The sequence below is a fragment of the Cylas formicarius genome, unplaced genomic scaffold (genome assembly GCF_029955315.1).
Source record: "Cylas formicarius isolate icCylForm1 unplaced genomic scaffold, icCylForm1.1 PGA_scaffold_4__25_contigs__length_36172078, whole genome shotgun sequence".
Lineage (NCBI taxonomy): Eukaryota > Metazoa > Arthropoda > Insecta > Coleoptera > Brentidae > Cylas > Cylas formicarius.
The window spans coordinates 22,226,389-22,242,685 of NW_026844334.1; the positions used below are offsets into that span (position 1 = coordinate 22,226,389).

The following is a 16,297-nucleotide window of genomic DNA, read 5'->3' on the forward strand; positions in this document are numbered from 1 at the left end:
GTGGTTCGTCTTTTTTATTTCAATAAGTATGAATTAGCTACAACAATAAATGATAATAAAACCAATAAAAACGATAAGTAAAGGAACAATAATGAAAATAAAAAAAATAAAAGGTGAAGTAAATGGCTTTGTATTTTCTATATATCCACCATGATTTCTCAAACATTTTCTATTATCTCTTATTTTATGATGAATCGCATTCAAAATAAGTCTGGATGATTGACCATGCATATTTCTTATTTAATTCTTTGGCTTTGGCTTTTGAGGTCTCTCATTGTATACTCGGTTTTTTTAAAATCCCCGTAGGAAAATATCAAATCATATCTGTCATTTATGGCGCACTGGAAAGCCTTCCAAACAATTTTCAATGCTATTTTGAATTAAAACTAAGCATCGATCACCCATCAAATATCCATCAAGAAAATCGGTTAGATTATTTGGTTGGAAACCATACCACAGCGCCCAGGAACTGATCTACGACGCTATATTTTTACTGCTTTAATTTTATGTGCCGCCGTGAAGGTTGCAGCATTAATAAAAATGTTTTTTCCCATAAAATCGAGATTCTCTGTCATATACGTCAACATTTCTTGACGATAATGTAACCGTTGTTCTTATTTCCTTCAGATAAGCCTTGAACTGGAATTAATTTGTAGGGGTGATACTCATAGTATTTTAAATTGTACTGAATCTTGTAATATAACGTTCCCAATTGTGCTGCAACAGTTGAGATTGAACTTTCGGGATTTTCTATAAAGTTGCATGAATTTAATTTTATTTTTAATTATGATTCATAAAAGTATAGCTGCCTTTAGAAGAGAGCAAAATATTCATGTCGTAATCGTCATTTCTAACAACGGTTCTCTATTTTGGACTTAGACTGGGAATATTGGAATATTGCGTTTGATTGTGTCAGCTCACGGTGCCCGTTGCCCAGGGTTAATCTGACGATATTGCCATTGAACTGCAGCTATTCTATTTTTATTGGAATAGATAAGACGAACGACTTGAAGCTTTTCTTCCTCTGAGTAACCCATTTTCCTAACTGAATGTTGCAATATGTTGCACTGAGCGCCTAGCCAATTCGATCAACATCTGTTTAGTTAATCAAAAATTTAAACATAAACATTTCCAAAACAGCTTAGCCAAATATCAACAATCTATATATTTTTAAGATCAGGAGAAAAAAGTCTTTTCGTCATAACTTACTACTGTTTCTCAACTTACCGATGTGCATTTGTTTTCTTTTATAAATCTAAAAGATAATACTGCAAAAATTATGCAACTTTTGTACTAAAAGTTTTTCTCAGTGACATTCGCTAACATCTATCGGCGGGTAAGCTTATACAGAAAATAACCCTGTACCTACAAATTTATTCATGTGTCATTTAAGCTTTGAAATTTTATCCTAACCGCCATTCGTTAGTAGACAGCCAACACCAATCAACCATGGCTCTGACTTCGTTCATCCGGGAGTAAGACTTATAGAAAAGCTCTGTAAATCTTCAGAGAGTACATTTCTTCTTTCATGAGAAGTTTTTCTAATTCTTCCAGCTCAATAAATCGAGCTCGCGGTACTCCTACTCCTTATCGTCTACTCCTAAATGCCGCGCAGATAACTAGGACATGAATAGGAGTTTACTCGTATTGTATTTGTATTTTATGTTCCATTTTCTAGTTAAGGCTGGACTTGTTGACTACCTCTATCTTTTGGCACTAATTTTACCTTGTATTATAAGTTGAAGCAACACTTTTCACTAAATTTACCAAAGGGATTCGATCCTTGGACTTCTTACGCTTAAGAATATTTCTGATTCTGTTAATATTCTTCTAATAACTTCACACAGCACCCGCCCTTAAAAGCTGCTTCCACATAAGCATACAATACTGTTGAAAATTCAGTGTATCGTTCTCAGTCTCTACATAGTAAATTTTATCACGAAAAAATATATTTTTATAGTTCAGCTTAGTTAAATCGAGCAGCTAAGAACACACACTACTGTACTCCATATATAAACGAGTTTTCCAATGTAGCAGAGACTATATTACAACTCTTCGATCAAATAAACAGTCAAATCGATTTCGTTGTCGGTTTGTGGAAAATCTATTCTGAAGTGAAAACTCAATTTTCTCATAATACCCATAATAACAAAAAAAGACACTACAATGGACCTGGATGTATCGAAGAGTGAACATGTGAACATTTAATGTGTAAGAGTTATTATTTCATGCTTTTTATATTATGACTTTTTTAATAATATCTTTTTAATGACATTTCCTTGCAAAAAAAATATTTTCAAAATACACATTTGCCTAATGGCTAGTCTATCTCAAAAATTTGGGTGCTTATATCCCTGGATATGTAATTTGGTAGTTAGGGTGGTAGCTGTAGCAATTGCAAATATAAAGTTATTATTTTGATATTTTAGTAAGGTAACGACATCAGTAAAAAATGAAAATCAAAGTATTCTATTGTTCAACGTAATTTTCCCCAATATGTGAAAATGCTCTATCGATCTAAAACATATTTAACGTAGCGACGTTGTCGCTTCTTCTAAAAAGTAGCATCAACATTGAGATTTTAAATGAAACATTATGTATTTCTTGCATTTTCAGATTCGCTGATACTTTGTAATTGTTTTAGAATAATACGTTCCCATTTCGGTTTTCAAGAAAATATTTTTTTCTTCATTTTTCCGAGACACATAGCTTCAATTAAATTTTTATTACGACGCTGGAGGCAGTAAAATATTATAATTTTGGATACAGAGGTATCGATCAGAAATTTTTAATATCGAAATTACTTTTATACATTATACAGGGTTTGTCAAATCAAATGATTTGCCTACCAGATACAAAAACGTTGAAAAGTGATTTTTTTTTAAAAGAGCAAATTAAATTCGCTTTCGAATGATGTATTAAACCTCTGTAGCTAAACTGTTTAGTTTCTGAAATTAAACAAGTTTCTCTGAAAACTGGATTACTTTACCATAATTCATCGTCTAGGTGGCCATGAAATATCCGTCTTATATAATACCCTCGTCTGAAAATTTTGCTTTGTCGGTTAACTGGTGCGCTACGAATCGAACCATTTGAATAGCAGTATTTTTTACATTTTCCTCGTTTGAAGTAACACGTTTTGGCCCTTAGTTTCGAACCATAGTTTGCAAGCTTTTCTTAACTCTGTCAAATTTTCTCTTGGTCATGTGTTATTGGTAATTCGTTTCATTAAATGTTTTGCATGTTTCAACTTCATTAAAATAGCATTATTTGATCGACAAAATTACCACCATAATCAATACTGTGTAAACTGACCAACCCTGTATGATACAGAACTACAGTGTCTCCGTAAGCTACGTCCAAAATTTTTACTTGCTACTGGCTCCAGTGTCGTAGTATAAAAATTTAGTCTAAGATACCACCAACCGTGAAACACCCCGTATATTCGGTGCTCAGAATAATAAGTCGCAAATACTCAAACTTCAAGAAAAGCAGGCCATGTTAATTAAGAGTCTATATTCAGATCAACACAACAACAACAATATATGAAGAAAAATATTTGTATTTTAGAAGAGTAAGAATACATTAAACATCCATGTAAATATAATTTTATTAAATGCAATGCAAATTAATTTAGTGATAAAGAAGTCAGTTATTAGATAAACCAAATTGAAAAATAAAAAACTGCCACGTTAAAGGTTTACAAAGAAATTTATGAGAGTTTTAAGATTAAGCAACTAGGTGTCGTTTAAATTTTATTACTAATTACAACTCATCCAAATGTTTTGAAACTTAACGCCTAATTGAGATGTCATCGTATTCAACAAAGTACCGCTTATTGTTAAATTTTCAACCAAGCAAAATCTATTTTCGCCTTGGCGTTAATTTTACGCGTGGACCAAAAATTACACCTTTTTTATTTTCGAAATGTGGAAATAACTCCTCGCGCACCGTTGCCAAGCGACTGACATGTATACTCAAACAGTTTCGGCTAATAATGCCAGCAATGTTTTCATTGTCAGTCGCTCCCTGTTTTCACACCTGCTTGGAAAAATAAAGTTAGGACTTTTTACATGTTTCCGTTGAATGACAAGGAAATACGTGCGTTTGAGAAGCCCTCTTGCCTTACTTACTGTATTCCTGTATTCGTTTGTTACACATTTGACTTTGATGTTAAACTGAAATTGCTAGAGAGAAAAAACATATATGATAGATAGGTTTTTTCTGATATAAACACGGTACATTCCATTATACGGGGTGCTTCGTAACCTGTTTGATATAAGCTAGAACGAGAGTTCTCACCTAATGTTAAGACGAAAATGTGGTATAAAAATTCTTTAGCAAATAATTAATTACTGGCAAACGATATTCCAGTTATATTTGATACCCTTAATAATGAGTTTTATTTAATAAGCTACTTCGTGACTATTTTAACAGAAGTCGTGTAACATTTAGCAACTAAATTTGCGTTTTATTTACGAACAGGTCGTCATTATTTATTATTGCCAAATTACTCGTTACCCGGATGTCCGATAGTGAACGCATGAACGATTTATAAACATTTTAATTCGATTGTAAGACAATGTATAGGAGAGGAAGGAATGTAAAATAAGTGTAAAATATAGATTGGATCTTGTGCTATAGTCCCTAGAGAGATGACAAAAAATTGCCTCGGTGACTATTAATTACTAAAACAGACTCCAAAATAAACAATGAATTAACAGTCAATATAATAAATATGTGCCTTAAACTGCCGCGCCGCAGGAATCTCTAATCGGCAGTCGCGCAAATAGTCTTAAACAGCAGAACATCACTGGATATTATAGTATTAATAAAGGAACCCCCGTTTCGTTTGTTCAATGAATTGCTTCCAATTTTGAGGGTAAAAACCTCAAACCTCCGGTCTCCTAAGTATTTCTGTGCCTTTTCCCAACTCTAGAAGCATCTGAACGAGTAGTAAAAGAATCATGAATAAAACACTTGGTTAAATTATTAATAAAGTTTGACGTGTTTCCTATTTGTGAGTGATAAACTACATCGCCATCTGTCACCAGGTGAAATTTAATATCGTTCTATCTCTCTGTGTTCGGCAGGATAAGTTTCCCTTCAGCCTTCAGCAAGTGTCGACGATGCGACGTCTCCCGCTCTCGACGCATCAGAATTTATTAAATTAAAACAGATTCGGATCATTTTAAAGTTTTGAGAGTGTTTGAGGATTTTAGGGGGTGTATTCTTACTCTCGTCCTGCGTACTTCCTAATCAGCCAGTGAGTTACGCGATCGTTTTAATTATTTTGATAAACTTTTAGATTTTTTAATATTTAATTTTAGAAATGCCATGTGAATTGATGAATATGAATATTCGAAATACGGGTTTTGATTAAAACGTAAACGAACTTGAATGAAATAATGCATATAATAAATTATTAATGATATCTTACTTTCAAAAAGATGCAAAATTGATTTGACAGTTTTCCAGATTTTTTTAAAAACATGTGATTTACCATCGCGAAAGTAGCTGCAATTTAAATACAACGAAAAACATTATCCTCGGCGTTATTTTATGAATTCGTGACAGGAATCTATCTTTTAAAGCAATGAATTATAGAACCGTAGAATAGAGCAATTAATATATATAGTATAGAAATATATAATAGCATATTATAGCACAAATTTGATAAACACAGTTAGTTCAAAACTTGTAAATCAATAAATAAAGAAGTGTTTATCAGCTCATAGCTTTTCTTAACACAATTTCCTTAATGAAACAAAAAACATTTACTTATTTAGCCATATTCACTATGCAAAAGGTTGTAAAAAATTGAAAGAAAGTCGTCGGCTACAAAATAACCGATTAATGAAATATGTACTCTTTTTGTCTTTTTATCATACACGTCATTCTTTCTGTGCCTTAAACTTAGCATATAAATATCTAAACAATTTTTTTCAAAAATTAGACTACGCAAGTTGAAAATAAAACTTGCCGAATCTGAACATTGGACACTTTTTCTTCTAAAAATGGAAAAAAAAATGTTCTTTTTTGAACGAGACGAATACTGATAAGATCGTAAAAGCATGTTGATCTTAGTGACTAATATTCGGTTCCATAAGGTTTTTGCGTGCAGTGGTCACTGAATGTTGACTGGAAACTTACCAAACTTAACCTCCCATATTATAAAAAACACAAACCAAAATACGGAGGAATGCTTAGTGGCCTAAATCTAAGAAATATTTTTTATAATATATTATATTATAATAATATTTATAATCTAAACTCTAAACTTGTGAAATACACTTCATTTTATTTTTAAAAAGAGTATAAAGGGCAACTCCGAAAACTACAGAGATATTAACTTACTCTAGAACTTACCACGATCATTAGAGCAAACAAACGCACCTAAATGATAAGTCTTAAACAAGGCTTTAAAAGTGGCCGATCCTACCCTGATGCTATATTTATTGTAAGACAACTAACAGAGAAAGCCTTGTAGTAAATTAAACCTGTGTTCTTCTGCATTATTGACATTCAAAAAGCTTTCGATACAATTCGATTTAAGTACGTCCTAAAAATACTAGAGACCATCGCATACCAGGCGGTCTAATTAAACTAATTCACAATATATACAACGAAATAACTTAACACCTCCCAAAACTCTAAGGATACTCAATTCGAGATGAAAACACCTCTAGTTGCAGAAACATAAGAAATTATCTAGAAAATTCGAAATTAATTTGCACTGCACTGTGAAAAATTGCGGCTTAAAATTCTAAAAAGATAACAACTCGAAATTTACTCATTTTGCAACACAAGCCATTCTTGAACTACTTCGGCATCCAAATAATAAGCATCAAGACTTCAAACTTTTATGGCGTCCGCTGTATCTGAATGTCTCAGCCATACCGTCTGGTCAAACATGTTTCTGCCAAAAGAAACAAAAATCCGCATCTATAAGAGCGTGGTTCGGTCAATACAAATATTCAGGGCAGGTAAGAGATTCATGCACAGAATTAAGAATAAACTATAAGATTCAGAAAGTTAGTTAATGGGTCCAAAAAAGAGGGCAGTGTGGAGTGTCCTAGTATTGAGAATGAATGAAAATCAGTTGGTGAGGCAATTTCATGACAATGTCCCTTTAGGAAAGAGAAGACGTGGTCGCCAAGAAAAAGATCGAAAGACGCTCTGGATTAAATAGATTCTAATAAGATCAATTAGAAGAAGACTTTTTTTAATGCAAACTGTATAAAACTGATCCATTTTTACTACAAGCGGACAAAGTAACAAAAATTAGAGAAATTATTATTAGTCAATGAAACCATTGGATTTTCATAAATATTTGTCAATTTTTTTTGTAGACACAACGAAGACAAAAACCAAGTCCTAAGATTCACAAAATGTTGAATCAAATGTTTCGTTAACCACTTTTCAAGAGTATATTGTTAGGATTTGTAAATCACCTCTAAACGTATGTAAATGGGAAATTAGCAGCACAACATTAAAATGCAGCAATTATGCGCAACTTCATAATAAAACATCCACCATGGATCATTGACTCCTATAACGAGCGAGTAGCAGCTTTCAACAAAACTGTCAAAGCAAGTCAGGCTGTGAGAGCAAAATCACCCATCCGAATTCCCATAATGCATTCTTTTGTAAACAATGTCTTTTATCCGCCATTGTTGCAAAATGAATAAAATTATACCAGTTATGGGCAAAACAACGGCAACAGCAATATTGTAGACAGCGCGCAGGAACTTCCACGATTTTTATTGTGTCGCTTATAAATTTTTTTAAACAATGCTGGGCATCCTTTGAACCAATGTCGGTGTCATGTGGTGTTATTAAAATAATGACGACAATTTTTGCCGCAATTGAGCGGATGATTATACTTTATGGAAAACTTTTTTGTTATGGTCAAAACAATCAAACAGCATGAAATTGTAGATTTGGACAGATATAATTTGTTTTCGTTCGTTATGGTAAATAAAAAACAAAAATGCGCATGGGATAAGGGAAATAGTGCTTTAATAAATTTGTATACTTCGGACGTTGTAACTTTTCGTAACAATGATGTTACAAAATGATAAAAAGAAACAACGCACTCGATACCAAACTAGCAAAAGATTGCTTACCCCGCGAAGGAAGCAACAAGTTGGGCAAGAAAAAAAATACTGGGGAAACGTGGAAAAAGTCAGAAAACAAAACAATAGAAATGTTTTAAGGGAGAAATAACATTTTTTATTAATAAAGAGTAGATCCTGTTTCGTCCCTGACAAAATAACTAACAAACGAGAGCCATTTAAAATTAGATTTCTAAATATTTAATTCCCATTAAGTGTTCTATTGAAAGTTATTTTGAATTCAACTTTACAGTATCTGAAAATATACAAAACCAATGTCAACATTTATTTATTTTTCCAATAGTTCACCTCACATTTTATTGCAAATCTCTGTATATAATCGGAACAATGTTTATAATGAAAGTTTTGGTCTCGGATCTCCTGCGTTTCCTGGTTCACAAATTTTGCTAATTGGGTTACCAGTTTTCGAGAAAATAATTTCTTTCTGGTAACCAAAATAACCCAAAAAACAATTTCATAATTTTTTGAAAAATGCTTTGCGATATTTGAATCTGCCCAATTTTTACGTTTTAGATGTAGGTACTACTTTCCTGCCAAATTTGAAGTCGATAGCTGCCCACTTGGAACATTTATGACTTTTTTGAATATTTCACAGAATATCCTTAACACCCTGCATAATAATAGGACATATTTTTCGGTTTTTGCGAAAAATTATTTTGCATCTACTCGTCCAAAAATTTTTACGATTTCGCAAGCAATTTTCGAGATATAATTTTCTTCTTACACCTTCGCAAACGTGATTTTTATTTTTTTTTAAATACTTCCCTACTCTCCAGACACCCAATAGGTTTCGTCAAGGATTCAAACAGTATTTGCTTTCCAAGTTTCAAGTTAGACCGCTCGAAAGTTATGGCCAATTAATGCCACGTCTACAGAGAAACAGAGAGCGGATATACAAAATAACAAAAAAAAAAATTCCACGCTGATCATGTCTGTACTAATGGGGGTCCCCTAGGACCTACCGTTGCCGAGAGTCAAACGCGTATATATGAAAATCGAATTTTTCGTAAACAAGTAACTATAAACAGTAAAAGAACAAACCTGCTTAATTATTGACAAAGAGAAGGTGACCAATATGTTTGTCACCCTGTTTTTCACCTTTGCGTTGACTATAATTTGTTAAGCTAATAGAAAAAATGTATAATGTTAACAAAAAAATGCTTCATTTTATTTTTCAATTTTTGTATTTTAGTGTATATCTGGTTATGCTTATTTATCATAGTACGTATTTAAAATTATGAAAATTTACCAATCTCAGCAAAATTATAAACTATGCATCAGAAATGGAAAAATTTGTGTGGAAAACTTTGACAGAGACACCGAAAATGTTTCAGAAATTCACACCACACTTTTCGTTGGGTGGTATAGCAACAGCGTTAAGTATTTGTAATTCACAAAATATATAAAAAATACATACAATAAAAAAACTAAAATATCCAGAAAAACGCAGCTGTGTGGGCAAACACAAGCACAAAATTCAATAGATTGTCTGTCGTGCACTATGCGTATAATCGCTATTTTTATTTATTGCTTGTTTTCAAATGAAAAAATTGGGTGAGTAAAAATTTTTTTTAATGATATACGATTTTATTAGTCACATCATTTTTGGAAAGGAATTTTTAGCTTTGGTCTGTTTCGCCTTCCGTATAATGTATAAAATAAAACAGAAATAATGAATACGCCACATGGTGTCTTTTGTATCTACAACTTTATTGTTATTTATTTAATTTTATGTTATTAATATTTTTCTTTTTCAGAGAATGGACTCCCAAGGAGGCTCCGAACGGCTTACACCAATACCCAACTTTTAGAGTTAGAAAAAGAGTTTCATTTCAATAAGTACCTTTGCCGACCTCGGAGGATAGAAATTGCAGCATCTTTGGATTTAACGGAACGACAGGTAATAAATAATGCACCAAATACCATTTTATTTGTTTATAATTTTATTATTACTGAAACATGTATAGCGAGTGCAGCGGGTTTCCATTATAAAATATTTAGTGTCAAAGATAATATTTATAATATGTATTAGAAGTTCAGATCCTACACAAAATTTGTTAATAACTCGCTGTACTTATGTCCCTTTATAAGGTTTTCAAATTAATAACTTCAAGCAATCATACAGAATAATAGCATATTATAGAAGTTTGATAAACAACACTTTAGTCACCTGTTATTTTGAACTTCTACTTATATCATTCTCCTTCCTTTACCGACTTTAATTACGCTGTATGTATACTAGTATATCGAAACGCAAAAGGAAACAAAAAATTTACTCGTTACGTATGATTCTAATGCTTTTAAATTTAACCATTAATCAGGGCGGTATATTCATTAAAGACGAACCAATGTCCGTCCAAGATATTAAGTGGGTTTTGCTTAAACTGGAAATAATTGGAAATTCTCTTGCAGGCATTTGCCTAATTGGAACAAAAAGACCCCGATTCTAATTAAATTGAGTAGGTAGATACGAAAAAGGAAAACTTAATTTCCTTCGTGTCGGTTTACCTTTACTTAAGAGTTTTTTTCCTTAATTGAGAAATTTTATTCTTAAAATGCAACTTTTTTGGACCATCAAAATAATGTTCTTTTTGAAAAATTATTTGAGATTTAAAAATGCTTTGTTCTTTGGTTTAGGTTAAAGTATGGTTCCAAAATCGGAGAATGAAACACAAACGTCAAACGCTTGGTAAGCAAGGAGAAGACGGAGATGACAAAGATTCAGTAACGAGCGAAGGTGGAAAAAGCGCCAAACTTTCTGACAAATTCTTGGATGACGAAATGTCGAAGAAAAGTTGTCAAGGTTGCGAAATGCCATCTGCTGGTTAGTTTTCATATTCTTATGTACCTTGAAATTGTCCATGGAATCTACTGTCGCAATGAAAATGTTTCAATGTATAGCTTTATTATATTTGTTGTACCAGAATCCCATATTCTACAATTTTAGTAACTCATTGAATATTGTTTTTAAAATACAGCACTTTTATCTTTAGAGCTTTGTTAGGTTATTCTTATGTTATCTCAATGGGACGAAAGTTCCAAAGCAGCTTTTTTATTTATTTAAGTTTTTTAAATAAGTTATGTTTTATAAAAGTATTTTCTTTACCGTTGATATTCGAAGTGCATATTCCTAATTTAATTTGTGAAATGTTGGCTTTGCCGCAAATTTATGTTGTTTTGCTATTAATTATCACGACTTTAAATTTGACTTTAACCACAAACTCAAGAAACAAAAACAATATCGCTCTCCTTTTTCTTCATTTTGAGTAAGCAATACCACAACATAATAGCAAATAATAGCAACCAACAACAACTTCTATAATTATCAAATTATCAAAAATTATCTATTGGTACAGTTTGCTGGTCAATTTCTTTTTTCTTAAAATTTATTGCGTCTTGTCTACTTGAAATACCATTTTCCTTTCGTGTTTTACACTGTGTAATGGGGATTATCCTGTGGGTGGTTGTAAATAGATAAATAATAAATAAATAATACCACGAGTGCGACACAGCGCTGTAATTACATTACAAGAACATATAATACATTTCCAAAATTCCCAAGCCATGTAATTGACATTTTATGACTATCCATATTTTATTTATCTTAAATTTTCACAAAGTTTAAATTATTTTCGCAACCTTAAGATTTATATATAATTAACCTTGTTAAAACAGTTACTTATTTTGTCCCCAGTCTCCTAGGTGGAATTTTAGCAACCGTACGTCGGGTAGCTAGAATAATCCTGATTAAACTCAAGCCCTACAAATATCCAGTATTTAGATATTATAATATGAGTACCGAGAAAAAGTTGTTGATTCTGGTACTTTAATGAATGAATCTAATTTCTAGGCTAGCGGCCCAAGCGCAATTTTAAAATCTAAAGTTAAATGTTAGGCCGAATCTCTCTGATGCTCTTCTAAATAGAGACAATCTTTAAACAAATGAAGTTTAAAACTCGTACCAATGCCCTAGAAATTTAAAAGCCTTTCCTCAATTCTATGTATACCGTTACGTGTTTTTTAAACTACAATTTATTGTGTTTAGGTTTATGTGTTTCCCATGAAGACATACCGGATATAGCATCTACAAGGGGTAACAATAACAACACCCCTAGTGCGACCAACAACAACAGCACTGGTGCGTTTAGCAGCGGCAACTCCACGGGTGCTAGCAGCGTAGGAAGTGCCGGGTCCTTCGACAAACTGTTAGAGGAAGATTCCCGTTCAAACGAGGATTGTGGAGGGGGTGGAGGCGGGCCAAGGGTAGCAAAAAGAAGCAGTGGTAGTAGTAACGGACCGAATACATCTAATGTTAAGGTAGCATAGAATTATGGTAGATGCAATTAATATATTCCCAATTTCCATTGCAGGTTGAAAGTAAGAGAAATTCTCCAAATTCATGTGATAGAAAAATAGCTTTAAGCAAAATGTCTCCTAGTGGGATTAGCCATCAAGAAAACGTTGTGGCGCTTGCTCAGCAAGATAGCAATAATTCCACAAAAATGTCTCCCAAAAATTCATCGATGCCGAGTACGCCGACAGTACACACTAGCACGATAGGTTAGCAAGTATTTAGGGTTTTGTTAAGTTGTTTCAATTAATTGATTGTTAGGACTGCCTTCAAATATGTTATACCCTCCACATCTTCAACGACCGTCCCCAACAACTGCAACTGCAGTGGCATCGGCGACGGTAACCATACAGAATATTCCGGTAAATTCAATACCTCATTTTGCAACTAGAGGTTCTAATGGATCCCACTATCCCAATCAGTATCCCGCGAATAACCAGATGGAGTACAGAAATACCAGCGATGGGAGAAATAAGCACTACCAAATGCACCACCAGATGTATTCTGATGGTGAGTGTAAAGTATCCACATTATATAGATGAATTGTAGTGATTGTTTCAGGTATGTATAATCCAGATCATCCTACAGTAAATGACGGTCAACCATACGTTCGAGCTCAAGGCCACGCCAATTTACCACAACAAGCACCTACCAGAGAAATCAGCACCAGAGTATCTGGCAGAAACTCTCGGCAAAATTATCAAACGGGGTACAATCAGCATCAATATTTTTCTTACAATAAGGCCCATGGTGCCGACAATTATCCATTGTCAGCACACAATAACTATAATCAAGGATATCATGGTGAACATAATGCGTATGGTCACTATGGATATGGAGCTGCTGGTACTAACGTATACGGAAACGAAAATGTTGATTCGGTACCAGGGCATCACATGTCAAATGTTCCGGATACTACCCACTATTACTCAAACGATACTCTTCATCACATACAAAAAGGGCCCCAAACTCAGAGTCAAGAATATCAACATTCAAACAAGATGGCATACTATGAAAGCTATCCATCTCAGCTACCCGTTAATGGTGAATCGGCTTACCCCGGCATGACGCCGGAGATGTTCACGACAGGAACCGCCCACCCGGCAGGAATTATTACACCTCCTTCCAGCGTACCAGCTGATAACGGTGATAGTTACAACAGCTTTCACCAATTCTATTCGAACGAAACAGGAGGTAACCAAGTGGCCCCTCCAGCCGAAACTAGCAATAGTTCCTCGGACTTTAACTTTTTGAGTAATTTGGCAAACGATTATACGCCGGAATACTACCAAATTTGATTCAGTGCAATAGACTTTGACGCAGTTTGTTGAAAAATGTGTGTTATTATTTTCGATTTGTCAAATGACAATTTGTTTCCAATACCAATAAATTGTGTTATACTGATTTGTAAATGCAAGTTACCCCACAGTTGCCGGTTATGGCAAATTCGGTGTATGGCATACGGCAAAACTATAAAACTTTTTATGCTGGATGTGTGATGGTGTTAGCTCCTATTTTTTACTTTTACGTAAATTCCACTTGAAATTTTGTTCAAATCGGCGGATTTTTATTTTGAATTAATTATCTTTCTCAAATTTACTACATTTATATGTTTCCTTTATCTTGCTGAGTCACTTTTTTCTTTGAGTATGACGAGTGCTTAATTTAATCATTTTTAAAATAAACAAAATTCTAATCGGAAAAAATTGGTACCTTTTTCAGGCAAGCTGGAAGTAGTACAGTTACTACAGTTTTAAAGGCTTGCTAATGATGGACAAGCTTGAATTTTTTAATATTCAAAACTTTGTAATAATTTGGGAGATAACAACATCCGTGATCATCCAGAATCATAACATTTTTTAACTATGTATTAATAACATAAAAATAGCACTGAAATTCAATGTCGATATTGGAAACAAATTTGCGATTAATCCTTCATTGTTAATTATTTCGTTGTTAAATTTTGCTTTTATTATTGAGTTATATCTCGTTAAAAACTAATGTCTTTTTTTACATTTAATGTTATTATTGTTACGTACAGTACTTTTCACGGTTTTCGTAGAACCTTTCACGTTATAATACATTTTCATTAGACAATCTCAAACATAACGTTAATTGATATTAACAATCGTTACTACAATCAATTACATATTATACCTACCAATATTGCAAAGAAACATTTCGCCAGAAAGTATTGTATAAATGTTATATAATATTGATTACGACGCGGAAAGATTGTACCAAAACATGCACCCCTGGCTGAAACCTTCGTCTTATTTAACTACTCGAATACAACGATAAACACTTCTGTTGTGGTATTATTTATTGTCATGCCTCGACGTGTTTTGGTTGCTGTTCACTGACTAGATAATTCGAAATTTGCACCTCGTGATGTAAGTAGGGGGTGCTCTTTTGGTACTCTTTCCAAATTAAATGTACCAGATGATTACGAGACGTTTTTGTTGTGAAAGAAAGCTCTCTAGTTTACTGAACTAAATACTTGGGCCTATTTTGATTCAGGATTCGAAGCTAAGTTAGATTAAATATAAACAGACCACCTTTATTTTCCATTTTGGTTCTCTAAACGACGACGCCTTCTGTGTATAAAACTCATTTGGTGCAATGTATGTAGCATGTATATGTTGTAATTTTAGAAAGACTATTGATCCGGTAGATAGGTCGTTGTTATATGTAAATATTTTTAAAATGAGTGTAATGATTCTGTACGATGTACAGTACGACTAGCAACCTATGATTTAGCATTTTGACTCGAATATATGCGAATTTAGCTTTTGCCGTGAGTTTTATTATTAAAGACGATTTGGTATTGTTTATTTGATTGATAAACCAAGTATTTATTAAACACCAAAACAGGACTACCAATAAGAAGGAACACGTTTGAAACGAGACCTAAAACTTAAAAATATATCTTCATGTAAATAAGAATATTCCCCACTACCGCCTCTACCCGGCTTATCAACGATCAGCTGATGCGTACAGCACCCGAAGAGGGATAAAAAGCGTCGCTCTCAGGGTTGGATGACTCACTCGAGCCCCCGTTTTCGCTACCAAGGCAATCCATCAATGTCAGACACCTTATTTCCAATATACCGTCGGTTCTATGATTTGCACTATGTATATTTCTCATCAATTCAATCAACCCCGATGTATCCCCCCCCCCCCCGTTACGGTGGCTGATGTTTCTTTGGACAAAAAAAACGACGCAAGATGAAAACCCTTTTAATTTTCTTAATGGCGGCGTCGGAGAAATTTCGCGGTTTAGGATAATTTTAAAGGGACAAAATATTTTGCGCATTTGGAAAGAGAAAAAAAATTTGATTTAGAAAAGGCTGTGTCTATTTAATAATAATAATAATAATTGTATTTATTAGAATAATTAATATAATAATAGATATACACAATTATAATTATGGAGATGAGTAGATAATAGAGAAGTTAATTAGTTTAACATCAAGCAAATAAAAACTTATATAGAAATATGAATAATATGAAAATATATAAATTGTAATAAATATTGTTATTTACAAAAATCGACTGTTTGCAATAACACTTCATTTTAAATTTTTTGTTCCGAATTGTCAGACGACGTATAATCGTTGTAGTCCAGAGAAATAATAAGGGGTTTTACGGTATTTTCTAGCATGTTATACTTCAACCAGAATTATAGTCCTTTAATAACTGACCTCGTCATTAACTTTGCCTGTTTATTACTCCAAAACCGCCGTCCCTTATAGAACACCTTGCCGAGCAGACCCTTACCCGTAACCATTCGAACCCATGAATTAAT

At 33.2% G+C, this 16,297-nt stretch overlaps 1 protein-coding gene across 2 annotated transcripts in view; it reads left to right on the forward strand.

Moving 5' to 3' along the window:
- LOC132700625 (homeotic protein proboscipedia) overlaps window positions 1–15,256 on the forward strand; it is a 67,794-nt gene extending 52,538 nt beyond the window's left edge. Inside the window, exons 1-7 of one of the 2 annotated variants that reach the window (XM_060668061.1) lie at window positions 9,630–9,692; window positions 9,896–10,038; window positions 10,776–10,962; window positions 12,184–12,455; window positions 12,509–12,698; window positions 12,751–12,999; window positions 13,051–15,256. In XM_060668061.1, the coding sequence (XP_060524044.1) occupies window positions 9,680–9,692; window positions 9,896–10,038; window positions 10,776–10,962; window positions 12,184–12,455; window positions 12,509–12,698; window positions 12,751–12,999; window positions 13,051–13,787 (1,791 nt within the window). In that variant the 5' untranslated portion in view covers window positions 9,630–9,679 and the 3' untranslated portion in view covers window positions 13,788–15,256. Of the gene's footprint in view, window positions 1–9,629; window positions 9,693–9,895; window positions 10,039–10,775; window positions 10,963–12,183; window positions 12,456–12,508; window positions 12,699–12,750; window positions 13,000–13,050 lie in introns of those variants that run through there. The other variant, XM_060668060.1, reaches the window with a different exon arrangement.
- The last annotated feature ends 1,041 nt before the right edge of the window (window positions 15,257–16,297 follow it).